This window comes from Sapajus apella, unplaced genomic scaffold (genome assembly GCF_009761245.1).
Source record: "Sapajus apella isolate SASKATOON/1434 unplaced genomic scaffold, GSC_monkey_1.0 scaffold183, whole genome shotgun sequence".
NCBI lineage: Eukaryota > Metazoa > Chordata > Mammalia > Primates > Cebidae > Sapajus > Sapajus apella.
Window position 1 is genome coordinate 307675 of NW_022437123.1, and position 13751 is coordinate 321425.

At 35.8% G+C, this 13751-nt stretch overlaps 1 protein-coding gene across 27 annotated transcripts in view; it reads left to right on the top strand.

Moving 5' to 3' along the window:
• CAPRIN2 (caprin family member 2) overlaps positions 1 to 13751 on the top strand; it is a 50447-nt gene that overhangs the window by 21760 nt on the left and 14936 nt on the right. For 24 of the 27 annotated variants that reach the window (XR_004265503.1, XM_032268562.1, XM_032268569.1 and 21 more), the window contains 7 exons: positions 1126 to 1208; positions 3258 to 3425; positions 5094 to 5137; positions 6011 to 6688; positions 8972 to 9094; positions 10635 to 10716; positions 11770 to 11825. Coding sequence is in view for 26 of the 27 variants with exons in the window: in XM_032268562.1 (XP_032124453.1) it covers positions 1126 to 1208; positions 3258 to 3425; positions 5094 to 5137; positions 6011 to 6688; positions 8972 to 9094; positions 10635 to 10716; positions 11770 to 11825 (1234 nt within the window). In the remaining variant the exon portion in view is untranslated. The remainder of the gene's footprint in view (positions 1 to 1125; positions 1209 to 3257; positions 3426 to 5093; positions 5138 to 6010; positions 6689 to 8971; positions 9095 to 10634; positions 10717 to 11769; positions 11826 to 13751) is intronic. The other 3 variants (XM_032268551.1, XM_032268570.1, XM_032268565.1) reach the window with 3 other exon arrangements.

Genomic DNA, 13751 nt, shown 5'->3' on the forward strand with positions numbered 1-13751 from the left:
GAAATTAAGAAAGCAATAATTTGATTCAGTATGGGAAACGTTGGCTGGCCCAGATTCTGACAGGGTTGACGGATTGTCTGTAAGGAAAGTAAATTTGAATGGTCTCATTAACATGCTTCTTTATTGTAATACTGATTTTTTTAAGAATGATGTCTTGAGCATCAAATTTTAATCCTGTACCAATATAATATTATATCTATTTCTAAAACTTTTAAAATAATTTTCTCAGAGTAGCCTTCTTACTCCTGCTATACTTAAGTAAAGGTAAATAAGATTTAACTTGGCCAGTATCGTTAAAGTTTCAAAGTAAAAATTATTTGGTGTTCTTATTATGCTGTGAATAACTACTGAGAAATACATTTAATAGTTTAAAATACAAAACCTGCAAATTGGGGCTGTCTGATTTTTTTCCCTCACAGTGATCCATTGCTCTTCCTGTTTTGATGGAGTAAATCAGCTAGGGGACAGATGCTGTGATCTTCCTTTGTTAGATGCAGGCTGTTCCAGCTTCATATTTATCAACCATGCTAAAGTAGAGTCATTTCAATGGTTACTAGAAATCGGTCACTAAGCAGAAAGAAGCCTAATAGAAATCTTAATTACCTATATATAGCCATATATTTTTTAATTCTCATGCTGATCGTCTACTCCATCATCATTATCTATACATTGCTTCCTTCACTTTTGTGGGTTCAGGGAATGTAGCTTCACTTTAATATATGAAATGTGAGCAAAATGTAATTTGCTAATAAATAAGCTGCTTTCTTTAAAGTCAAATGCGGCTCTTAATGTTTCCATTTCACTGTTCTTTTATTTAGGGAATACACCTAATAACTAATGATACTGCATTGGCAGCTTTAAATACTTCTTGGTCTATTCTTTAATAGTTTTATTTGGCAAAATCCATATTTTAGTTATTTTAAGGAAAAAGTCTTACATTTGAAATCCTGCAACAGGCATTTAGTCACCTTGTATACATTTCAATTTTTTATTTCCCAAGAGCAAAAAGACAAAATTAACATTTGAATGTCTTGTCTGTTAATGGGTTATATTGCATAAATTGTACTGCTCCATATATATGTACTTCTAAAGCCACTTTGTTCTGCTGCTGCTTTTCCTTGTCAGTGTTGAAGACCAGATGGAGCAGTCATCCTTGTACTTTTGGGACCTTTTGGAAGGTAGTGAGAAAGCAGTGGTAGGAACGACATGTGAGTTTTCTCTACTCTGGACTTATGCAGTAAATACTAAACTTTATGTCTAGAAGTTTAGTATGATATTGAGGGTCTAAACTGTGTCAGTCCATCAGAACTTACATGTCTGACAATATTATATTCATTGGGAGAATGATCCCTTTGTTTAGTTCTGTTAAAAGCAGCTATTGTATAACCCTATTCACTAAAATGGAATTCAGGGAGAGTTTTGAAGTGGCAAGTCAATATGATTTGGAAAGAGAGCTAAGTGCTGGCTTCAACACTAGCTTGATCATTTTGGGGTTCCGTTTTCTATTCTGCGTGGTAGTACCTGCTCTATTTAAGAGTTTTAAATTTATACATTGTTAACATTAAGGCTTATCTACCACATCAGCCTAAGAATATATGAATGATTTTATAGTCTATTGAAACATTGTTGTCTATTGATCTGGAAGTGGTCTATGGAAAGAGAGTTCTTTTGGCTTCCTAAATAGACTTTGGCCAATGACCAAATACAGATGACTGGACATAAAGCACATAGCTTTGTGTACTAGCTTAGAATAATGAAGACTCATTAAATGGTAGTAAATATTTTTGTTATCAGTGATTGCTTCCTTTTTAAAAAAAATCCAAGTATCTATAACTATCTTAAGATTTCTAAGTTTGTTCAATCTTAAATCAAAATTAAAAATGTATTTCTTGGTTAGAATGCAAAATGAGTTTAGAAAATAGTTTGGCAGTATGTTAATAAAATGAAGCATATACTTATTAACGCTAAGCAATCGGTCTTCTAGTACCTAAGATAAATGAAGACGTGTTCATATAAGTACTTGTACACAAATGCTCATACAAGCTTTATTCAGCTGATAAACTGATAAAATGTAGTATACCCATACAGTGGAATCTATTCACCAATAAAAAAGAGACAGAACTATTGATACATGTAACAACATGGATGAATCTCAAAATAATTATGCTGAGTGAAAGAAGCCAGACATAAAATGAGTACATATTGTATGATTTCATTTATATGAAATTCTAGAAAAGGCATTATGGAATGGTTTTTCGAGGGGTCAGGGGAGGAGATTAATTGCAAAAGGGGTAGTAAGAACTTTTTGGGTTAATGAAAATGCCTACATCATGGTTCTGGTGGTAACACAACTAAATATCTGTTAAAACTGTACAGTTAAAGTAGGTGAATTGTGCCTGTAAATTATATCTGAAAGCTGATATTTAAAAAAAAAAAAAATTTATGTCATAGTACTCCTATGAAAGGAATAGTAAGACTCAAATGAAGTACAGAGCTCTACTTAGCTTGGGATTATGTTTATAATGGATATTTAAAATAAAATAACTTTAGACCTATTTGTAGTATAGTGACCTTAGCATCATTTTAAGGTTTTTCTTGAATATGAAATGGTCAGGTGGTAGGAATGACAAACAGCATAACTCGAGTAAAATCTTCATGATGGAATTTTGTAGTTTAAAAATATTTCAGAGTTTGTACAAGATAGGGTTTTCTGATAGATTAATAATATTAGTAATCTAATAGAGATTGTCCAATATAGTATTTTTTTTAACCCTATCTAATAGGTAGATTTTGAGGAACTGACTTTTACTCCTCTAAAGCCTTAATTACTTGGGGAAGATAGAGTGGTTGCTAGTTGTGATGTCTTGGGAGCAGATAGGAAAAATGACTTATTTTTCATCTCGGGGAATAGATATGTGCTTTTGTGACATATTTGATGAGGATATCTGATTTTTAGTCATTTTTCAAATGGTAGAAATGGAGGTCCAGAGAAACTTAAGTGACTTGCTGAACTTTTGAGATTCTGATCTTGTTAAAATCATATTGATTCAGCACAAAGATGGACTGCATATTTACTCTTCATGGCACTAACAAGTTCTCCAGTCAGTACCATGACAATGTGAACTGTTGTAAACTATATGTACATCAATGTAAACTATTGTAATGATGTACTACATCTAGAATAAAATTAGGATTTCTATTCCCAGTAATTTTCGGTGAGGTCATGTGATAACTAAGTCTTAATTACTCTTTCTTAGACAAACACATGAAAGATCTACTGTCTAAATTGCTGAACTCAGGCTATTTTGAAAGTATCCCAGTTCCTAAAAATGCCAAGGAAAAAGAAGTACCACTGGAGGAAGAAATGCTAACACAGTCCGAAAAAAAACCACAATTATCGAAGGCTGAATCTGTCAAAGAGCCAGGTTTGTTGTGACCTCTGACAATCCTTGTAGTGGTTGCGTTTTTTAATACCCCAAATGAGTCACATATTGTGCAGTGATTGCCTTATTTTAATTGGTTAGGTTCTGCATACATGGAAATCTTTACTTACTGCAGGATAAACCTAGGTTTATAGAACATCTCTAGGCTTTATCACCATGATTTATAGAGTGAACCTTATTAGAAATATTAGTTTATACTGTGTCCCAAAAGAATACATTGCTTAAGAGGAGGGCATTTATGGAATTTGAATAAACTTCTCTGTTAAACTACTAGTAGGATAATTCTGTTTAAAATTGTTTACAATGGAAGATATAGTAGAATCCAATACTGTAGCAGAATGAGGATATAATTAACCTAATTTGAAATATCGATTTGGGGAAAGTGCTAAAGTCAGTAAAGAAAATATATTTTTTAGATTACCGTTTGCCTGGGGAAAAAATATCTTGAGCAGATGGCACTTTTGCTTTTGTTTGCTGAAGCTGGATTTATTAAATATCTGTTCTTTTTTTTGAGATGGAGTTTCACTCTTGTTACCCAGGCTGGAGTGCAATGGTGCAATCTCGGCTCACCGCAACCTCCGCCTCCTGGGTTCAGGCAATTCTCCTGCCTCAGCCTCCTCAGTAGCTGGGATTACAGGCACTCGCCACCATGCCCAGCTAATTTTTTTTTTTTTGTACTTTTAGTAGAGACGGGGTTTCACCATGTTGACCAGGATGGTTTCGATCTCTTGACCTCGTGATCCACCCACCTCGGCCTCCCAAAGTGCTGGGATTACAGGCTTGAGCCACCGCGCCCGGCCCTAAATATCTCTTCTAAGGAGGTATAGTCCAGGCACGGTTCTGGTAGCCATAAGCAAGAGTCAAACCATTTTCCATGTTTATTTCCTCTTAGTTTTTAATACTAATTCCAGTGCTTCAGTATCTCCACTCTGTTATCTCCTTCTAACCTTAAACTGGCTTGTAAGAGGTTTTTCAGGGCTCTGTTTCAAGCTGAGATGACCAATTTTTACCCCATGGGACATGAGCTATAATGCTAATTTGAAAAAAGCTGTGTTTTAGGGTAAGAGGAAATAAGTCTTATTTTTAATCAGAAATCAGTTTTTTTTTTTTTTTTTGAGACAGAGTTTCACTCATGTTACCCAGGCTGGAGTGCAATGGTGCGATCTCGGCTCACCGCAACCTCCACCTCCTGGGTTCAGGCAATTCTTCTGCCTCAGCCTCCTGAGTAGCTGGGATTACAGGCACGCACCACCATGCCCAGCTAATTTTTTGTATTTTTTAGTAGAGACGGGGTTTCACCATGTTGACCAGGTTGGCCTCTATCTCTTGACCTCGTGATCCACCCGCCTCGGCCTCCCAAAGTGCTGGGATTACAGGCTTGAGCCACCGCGCCTGGCCAGAAATCAGTTTTTAACTGAAACTTGACTTTTGTCTTACGTAAGAAGAGCTACTAGTTTGAACTAGCCTCAGACCACATACTTTGGACTAACAAGCAATAGAATTCTTTTTGCCATCAATATACTTGATTGTATTACCCTTTTTCTGTTATGAGGCTTCTGGAATATATTGCTAGAATGAATTATAGTTGTCATCTGTCTAAAAACTTAAGAGTTCACCTAGTATTTATTTGAATTTGTTTTATCATCCCAGAGTCTCTAATGGAATTTGCACAGCCAGAGATACAACCACAAGAGGTAAGATACTGAAAGACAATTTGCTCATGTTGATTTTTCAGCCTTTTGTATAAGTTGTGGTTAGAAACTAAGGCTCTGGAGCTTGAACCCTGGTTCTGCAGTTTACTAGCTTAGGGACTTTGGGCAAGAAACCTGGTCCAGCTGTGTCTGTTATCCTCATACGTAAAATAGGATAATGATAATGACTACTTAATGGGATTATTGTGAGATTTAAAGAGGTTGATCTAATTTTGAAATTATTTAGATTTCGCCTGGCACACTAACTGCCCAAGTGTTACCTATTTTTGCCTCCTGTGTTAGAGGAACTTTCAGATGCACAGGACTTTACTCTCTCCAGAATTTACTCACATTGGTAGCAGAAAAGGCATTTGTTCTCTTTCTGAAGTGACATTGAAATTCATGGGAAGCTGAAAAGAACGGGATATTCAAAAACAGTATAATTGATGTATAAGGGAAATAAAACACTGGTAACTTAGGAAAGGTAAGGCTTAAGGTTACACATTTTAACTTTGAAGTTGAACTATCCTCTGCCTTTTAATGTTTGAGGGAGTCAACTGGGGAGAGGGGTCCTAAGGCTGGCAAATGTGGAACAACATTCATTGGTAAAGAGTCCGAATCAAGCAAACCTTGTTAGTCTTAGGCAAGTCAAACAGAAATTGCTACTTTTAAAGTATTGAAGTCTGTATTTCTGTTAATTGAGGAAAAAGGAATGGACAGAGAAGTAGGAAAGTCTTTTCAAGTAAAATAAGCACAGAAATTTCATATTAGCACAACAGCTTAGATCAATGAACATAGCAATACTAATAGAGTTGAATATTCCCTTCAAGGTCTTCTATGAATTTTGTGACTTAATTGCATTGTTTCTCTGTCTAGTTTCTTAACAGACGCTATATGACAGAAGTAGATTATTCAAACAAACAAGGCGAAGAGCAACCTTGGGAAGCAGATTATGCTAGAAAACCAAATCTCCCCAAACGTTGGGATATGCTTACTGAACCAGATAGTCAGGAAAAAAAACAGGAATCCTTCAAGTCCTGGGAGTCTCCTGGTAAGCACCAGGAGGTATCCAAGCCTGCAGTTTCCTTAGAACAGAGAAAACAAGATACCCCAAAACTCAGGTCTAGTGTACCAGAAGAGCAGAAGAAGCAGGAGATCTCCAAATCTAAGCCATCTCCTAGCCAGTGGAAGCAGGAAACTCCTAAATCCAAAGCAGGATATGTTCAAGAGGAACAAAAGAAGCAGGAGACACCAAAGCCATGGCCGGTTCAGCTGCAGAAAGAACTAGATCCAAAGAAGCAAACTCCAAAGTCTTGGACACCTTCTGTGCAGAGTGAACAGAACACCACCAAGTCATGGACCACTCCCATGTGTGAAGAACAGGATTCAAAACAGCCAGAGACTCCAAAATCCTGGGAAAACAATGTTGAGAGTCGAAAACACTCTTTAACAACACAGTCACAGATTGCTCCGAAGTCCTGGGGAGTAGCTACAGCAAGCCTCATACCAAATGACCAGCTCCTGCCCAGGAAGTTTAATACAGAACCCAAAGATGTGAGTTGATCTGAATCATTCTGCTTCTGTCACTGTAGGCATAAATAAGGTGTTGTGGGTAGTATCTTTTTAGTTCTCTTTAAAAAAACAACAAAACCCATGTAAGTTTATGTATAAAGTATTTCACCCTCTTTAGTGGGTAGATTTGTTTTCCTTCGAAAACTGAGAGTTAATCTAGTCTGTCTTTGAGCCTAATCTGAGATGAAATTTCTACAGTTATAAAATGTTTTAATGCCAAAATTTTAACAACATAATATGATATCAACATAGTGGATAGTTTAGACAAGATCATTATGTGAACAAGTGAGTAATGTAAATGCTTGTCACAGGATGTGAGATACTGTATTTCATTTGTTGTCATCTACCTGCTATATGAATAACTTTTTCTGACAAGTTAAAATTTTCTACATTCTCTTGCTTCTCTTCTACTCATTTATGGTCACTCAATTTAGCCCAGATCTTCATGAAGAAAGTTTAGGGTTGCAGATATTTCAGTATTGGGGGAAGGGATTTGAATTAGTTCTCTATTTCCATTTCAGAATGAGAATTTTTCCAAAGATAGGAAAACTGTTGGCATTAAATATTTTGTAGCTAGATTTTAGAGTACAAGATTAGTTAAAATATAAGGCCACATTCTTTTAAGGATAAATAACCTATTTCAGGTAGTAACACTTATATTGAATAATTCTTGGGTACAATGCTATGTTAGTGTTGCTTTTTATTAAATTATAAATTAGTTATTTACCACTATGTATAATGCAAACTTGTTACCGCCCCATTTGCTGAGGTATATGAACTTCTGCTTCCGGTGTTCTCTATCTCTATGGAGTAGTCTTTCTTGCACTTTTGTGCCATTTTAGCTAAAGGCTTTCTGATAAACTGTTGACCCTCTAATATAGTAATGTGAAAAGCATTTTGCTTGGGGAAAGCAAAACTTTGCATTTTATAAGTAAATTACCCTTGGCTTAATTCTGGTATATGGGAACAGAATTTTAGAGTTATTTGGCTGCTTTTTCATTCCTTTTTCTCTTCAAGTTGCTAATATTAATTTTAGCTTCTTCCTTACCCTATAGAAGATTGGCAACTTTATTAACCAAATATCAAACAACAGTAACTGTAACATAACTATTTTTGAAAAGCATTTAAAAAGCCAATTTAATATCTCAATAAAGCTACTTTTAAAAACCTGGTTTAAAATTCCACTAGGTATAGCAATGCAGAACCTTTATCATAACAGAATATTATCATGCTATTTGTTGAATTGCATTTAAAATCAGGGTTGCATATTTCAAAAGGTCAAAACTCATATTTAATTTGCTTTCCTAGCACAGATAGCATTATATTGAAATTGTAGTGTTTTTTCAGTGATTCAGAGGATACTTCTTTGTGTAATGTAGTATTTTTCTGTCTTGGAATTTGAGCTGTCTAGAACACTAAGTACAGTCAAATGCAGAATAGAATTCAAAACCAAAAGACTAAATGTGAGATTACTCATTAATGTTCATACTTTCCTTCTAAAAGAGTCCCATATGAATTCACTTACAGTCTCTTAACTCTTATTTTATCTGGTACCTTTGACAAACTTAGCTGTGTACCTTCTTTGTGAATTAGAAGGTGGAGAAGAGGAGCTAATGGAGACTGGCATGCTGACAGCTTTAAAAAGTAACCGTAAATTGGCCTAATTCAGGATGTGCGCAATTTTAAACAATTTAGGATGAAGACTAACCACCTTGTAAACATAAATAGCCCCCGAGAGTGTGCTTACTTTATAACAAAATATAGTGTATCCCCCTCAATTTTAGGGTATGTGTGTATATACTTAAATATGTATTTACATCTTGATTTGTGAAATCAGATACATCTTAAAAATGGGATATTTAAGGTGATAGTAATTTTTGCCCTGTGGAAAAAAAATCATTGGTATGTCTCATAGTCAGTGACATCTTATCCTAGAGGACATTTGGTAACTCATGTCCATAGTGGAAACACTCTTAACAAGGAAGTTCTGCTGGATCTTTTCTTTAAAAACAATATTCCGTATTTTAGAAAGAGTTCCATGAAAATTGTGAAGGGGAAAAATCTGTTTAAAGTTTGCTTATTTAGAAAAGGTATTTATGAGGAAATTCTTTACCTGTGTTAAATGAACATTGCTGTTTTGTCTTTTCCTTTAAGATGTAGTGATAAGCTGTTTCGTAGATTAGCTGTTTCCTAGATTAGGGTCTTAGCTGTTTCCTAGATTAGAATTTGAATTTCACTGTTAAACATTATGGGTTTATTTTGTAGGTGCCTAAGCCTATGCATCAGCCTGTAGGTTCTTCCTCTACCCTTCCGAAGGATCCAGTATTGAGGAAAGAAAAACTGCAGGATCTGATGACTCAGATTCAAGGAACTTGTAACTTTATGCAAGTATGAGTCATTTACAAAATCTTAAATGATATTTATGGGAGTTCTGATTGGAAACATTACAGTGAAATTATTAAGAGCATAGATTATTCTGTCAAGTCCTGGCTCTGCCGTCTCCTAGCTCTCCTAGCCTAGAGTTTAGGCAAATTACTTGATTCTACCTCAGTTTCTTTATTTGAAAAATGAGGAGTATTGTTTCTACTTCCTAAGTTTGTTAGAACAACAACAAAAATAATTAAACGTGTGAAAAGCTTAACTTGCTCTAGTATCGTTACTGCTATAGATCATCAATAGTGAGAACTCTGAGAACCCACTGTAAGAACCTACTGTATGCTTGGTATTGTTAGGTACCATTGCATTATAGATAGAGAAAATAAGACATTCATTGCCTTCAATGGATTTATATTCCAGTTGTAGAAGATTGTAAATTTGTGTTAAATCAGTAGTTAAATGATAAATTGTGTTATACAGTATGTTTAATTAAGTTGTGAGATACAGACACTTACAGAATTTGAGAATGATATGAGATTACTGAGGACTGAAGTAGTCAAATAAGTATTTTTGTTTAGTGAAAGATCCTGAGCTTTGAATATAGGCCTGGGTTTAAATTTCAGTTCTGTTACCAGCTGTTTATTTAACCTCCCACACTTATTTGCAAAATGTAGGAATTGCCTATACCATCAGATTACTTGAAGATAAAAGAACTTAAATGCTCCCTGCAAGGGTGTAGTTTAAGTATGCAAAATACTGGGAAGTTTTTTGGGAGAACCAAGATAGGTAGATAAAAGAGAATGGTTTCTCATTGTGAAAGTGTTTTAACAGCATGAGTTAGTAAATGGTTGAAATAAATACATGCTCCTTGGTTGGGTGTAATAAAAATGAGGGTTCTGAGTAGACTAGGATTGATGACTGTGTTTAGGGCCTTAGTAAGGTTAAGAGTTTGTTTTCTGACTTAGGCTTTAGAATTACAATTGTAGTGTTTTTGTTGTTTTGTTTTTTTTTTTAAAGGCATGATCTAGCTCTGCTGGCTGAGGCTGGGGTGCAGTGGCGTGTTCATAGCTCACTGTAGCCTCAAACTCCTGGGCTCAAGTGATCCTCCCGTCTCAGCCTCCTAAGTATCTGGGACTACAGGCACATACCACCATGCCTAGCTAATTCTTAAAAAAACTTTTAGTAGCAAGAAAGTCTTACTTTTTTGCCCATGCTGGTCTTGAACTCCTGAGCTCAAGCAGTCCTCCTACCTCAGCCTCCTAAAGTGCTCGGATTACAGGTGTGAGCCATAGAGCACGGCCTGTGCTTGTGGTTTTAACACTCTACACGCCTTAAGGGTTGGCAGTTACTTTAGATTTTACTTTCAATTCTTAATTTCTTTTTCAATGAAGACTTTTTGACCTCTTGAGATAGTGATTAGCTAGATACTTATAGCTTTAGCTAGATATCTGTAGCTAATAGTCTATAGGCAGCATCATGAATAATTTAATGGTAATAGCTTTTAAATGACTAATCTTTGTTTTTTACTCCTTATTTAAAATCATGTCTTTAGGAGTCTGTTCTGGACTTTGACAAACCTTCAAGTGCAATTCCATCGTCACAGCCGCCTTCAGCTACTCCAGGTAGCCCCGTAGGTATGTAATCATGCTAAAGACTTGGAGCAAACATCTTGAGCTTCCAGCTGTTTGTTGTTGTTGTCTTTTCAAATGATATTATTTTAGATGTCCTAATATGTTGGTGTATTTTTTCTAACTGTATCCATCTGTTAACAGTTATATGTGGGTAAATTACCATTAGGACATTAGTGTACTTAACTGACTTGGTTTCATGTTTTGGAGAAAGGCTCTGGCTAGGTGAATGGAAATACTCAATAGCTTTTTTATAGTTTATGTTGTTGGAGTGAATTCTAACTAGAACTTGCTTGACTCCTTCGGACTCTAAATCTAGTGTTGAGGCTTTTGGGTCTTAACTACTGGTCAGATTACTACAATGAAGTGTAGAACAGTGATTAACACAGTAACTAATGAAGGAGACTACTTTTGAATCTGGCCAGATGCTTCAGTGCTTAGGCCTTTTGCTCCGTGTTTGTTTCCCTCCAGAGAGGAGTGACATAAAGCTAGTCCAGCTGTAGTGAGCAGTATACACCAGCTTGATGATTGGTGTAGCAATTCCTGGATGAAGTAAGGAGAGTAAATAGAGAGTAACTAATAAAAATGATGGATATTAACAAGAAGAAACAAACTATATAATTGAAAAGTATGTTAATGTATGTAATCAGAAAAAAACTGAACAGATGATCCAGATAAGGTTGACTTTGAAATTTGTGAAACTTAAGTTTATCAGTTAATTGCTATGCCTGGTAGCTCAGGTCTTATCTTCCAGATCACTATTATCAGTTATTTTTAAATGTCTTAGTTCTTTTTTTTTTTTTTTTTGAAAGTCTTGAAATGCTACTTTGCCCATTCAACCTTAAAACATCACTCTGTGTCACAGTGGAACTAGTATTTTCCATTCTTCTACAGTTCTCTTTTTAAAACTCGAATAGATTAAAGTGCATGGTGAACTTGAGACTTAGTCCTTCCAGCTAATGCCTTTTTCTGTGAAGTGTATACCTTAGTTTCCTCCTAGTTGATATGCATAAACTTTTGTCTTCCCTTAGTAGTTACTGTTTATTTTACTCCTTGCAGCATCTAAAGAACAAAATTTGTCCAGTCAAAGTGATTTTCTTCAAGAGCCATTACAGGTAACTTTCCAAATTAATCTTTTATTCTTCTTTGCTACTGAAGGAAGAAGCTCTTACTTTGGAAAGAATAATCAGACTTACTGATTCTAATGTACCTAATAAAATTATTAAACATGTTCTAAGCATATCTTGTTTTGTAGACTAAATATAACTTGTCCTAAAATGATTACCTGATGACTATGCTGAAAACATCTATTGTAATACAGGTTTGCTGACTTTAGTAAGGAGAGAGCAAGCCTGAAGAGATCAGAGGGTGCCTTGTCTAAGAATATTATGTTCTCTTGAGCTACTTAAGTTGTTTAATTTATTAGCATAGTAAAGGGTCTGTAGAAAGAAATTAATTGTGTTTAATTCATTGTTAACCAGTCCCCTACCCCCTACAGTAGTTCACATTCTGTGGAACTTATTTTTACAGAATAAACTTAGAGATACAAATGGACCAGATCACTGACATTGCTAAATGAATGCCAGTTCCATTTCCATCAATAGTAAGAAGGTTCACTTGTTTTCTCGTCATTACCTTTGAACAAAAATTTCTCTGTGTCCCTATGAAAAGCTTATGGCAGTTCTCCTGACAGTAGCTGCTTTTACTATAAGTTAAACATTTTGACAAGGTTGTTCAACAGTTGCAGCCCTTTATTTCTAAAGCTTTGGAGTAAATAACATTTGTTTACAGTGGTTTGTATATATTTTGGTGAGGTGGTGGTTCAATTTTTTTTTTTCCGTAAGAGAGATGGGTCTTACTATGTTGCCCAGGCTGGTCTCAAACTCCTGGGCTCAAGCAGTCGTCCTCTACAGTCTCCCAAAGTGTTGGGGTTACAGATGTGAGCCACTGCACCCAGCTCTTAATTTTCAAACTGTATTTGTTGAGCAGGGTATTTTAGGGTTTTTCCTACTTTCCTCCAGTTCACTCACTGCTTTTACTAAAACAGTTAAATTTTATCTGTTCTAGCTGTTTAGGATTCTGCATAAGGCTTTCAATTGACAAATTAAAGTTTTTTAAAAGCTCTAGTCTAGGTTAGTAGTTCTCTGGTGCAGGCTGTGGGATGGGTGCATCAGATACACATTTCTAGATAAGACCTTACACCTGTTGGAGCACAATTTTCTAGGGTGTTACCTATATTTTTAAAAGCCTCCTGAGCTGGGCATGGTGGCTCATGCTTTTAATCTCAGCACTTTGGGAAGCTGAGGCAGGCAGATCATAAGGTCAGGAGATCAAGACCATCTTGGCTAACACTGTGAAACCCTGTCTTTACTGAGGGTATAAAAAATTAGCCAGGCGTGGTGGCATACGCCTATAGTCCCAGCTACTCGGGAGGCTGAGGCAGGAGAATCACTTGAACCCGGGAGGCAGAGATTGCAGTGAGCTGAGATCATGCCACTGCACTCCAGCCTGGCGATGAAGCAAGACAACGTCTCAAAAAGACAAAAGCTTTCTGGATCAATCTTCGCACCCGTTTTTTGGAACATTAGTTTCAAACATGTTTATTCACCATCATCCCACCTCCAACTGGTCTACTTAAAGAATGGTAATTTGGAAGGAAGAGCTGCCATCACTTCTAAGTAAATACCAATGTAAATGTCTTTGTTATTAAATGAACCTTTTAACTGAAATTCAAGCCATTTAAAGATTATCAAATGGCCTAAGATGCCTTAACTTAGCATCTGTGGAATTTCCCTCAGCAGTAGAGTTATTTCCCCACAGCAGCCAGTTCTGCTTTTCTTGGGCTCTTGTCTCATTAATGACAGAGCCAAAAGAAAGACCTAGTTTTAGAAACACTCTAATCTCATGATGGTTCTAATATTTTGGCCAGATCTAAGTTATGCCTATTTATTTGGTTATATAAAATGTTCAGAAGGGTTTCTGACATTTTTTTTCCATAAGATCTTAAAACTTAATCTCCATTCTTCTTCCTAAAAAGCAGC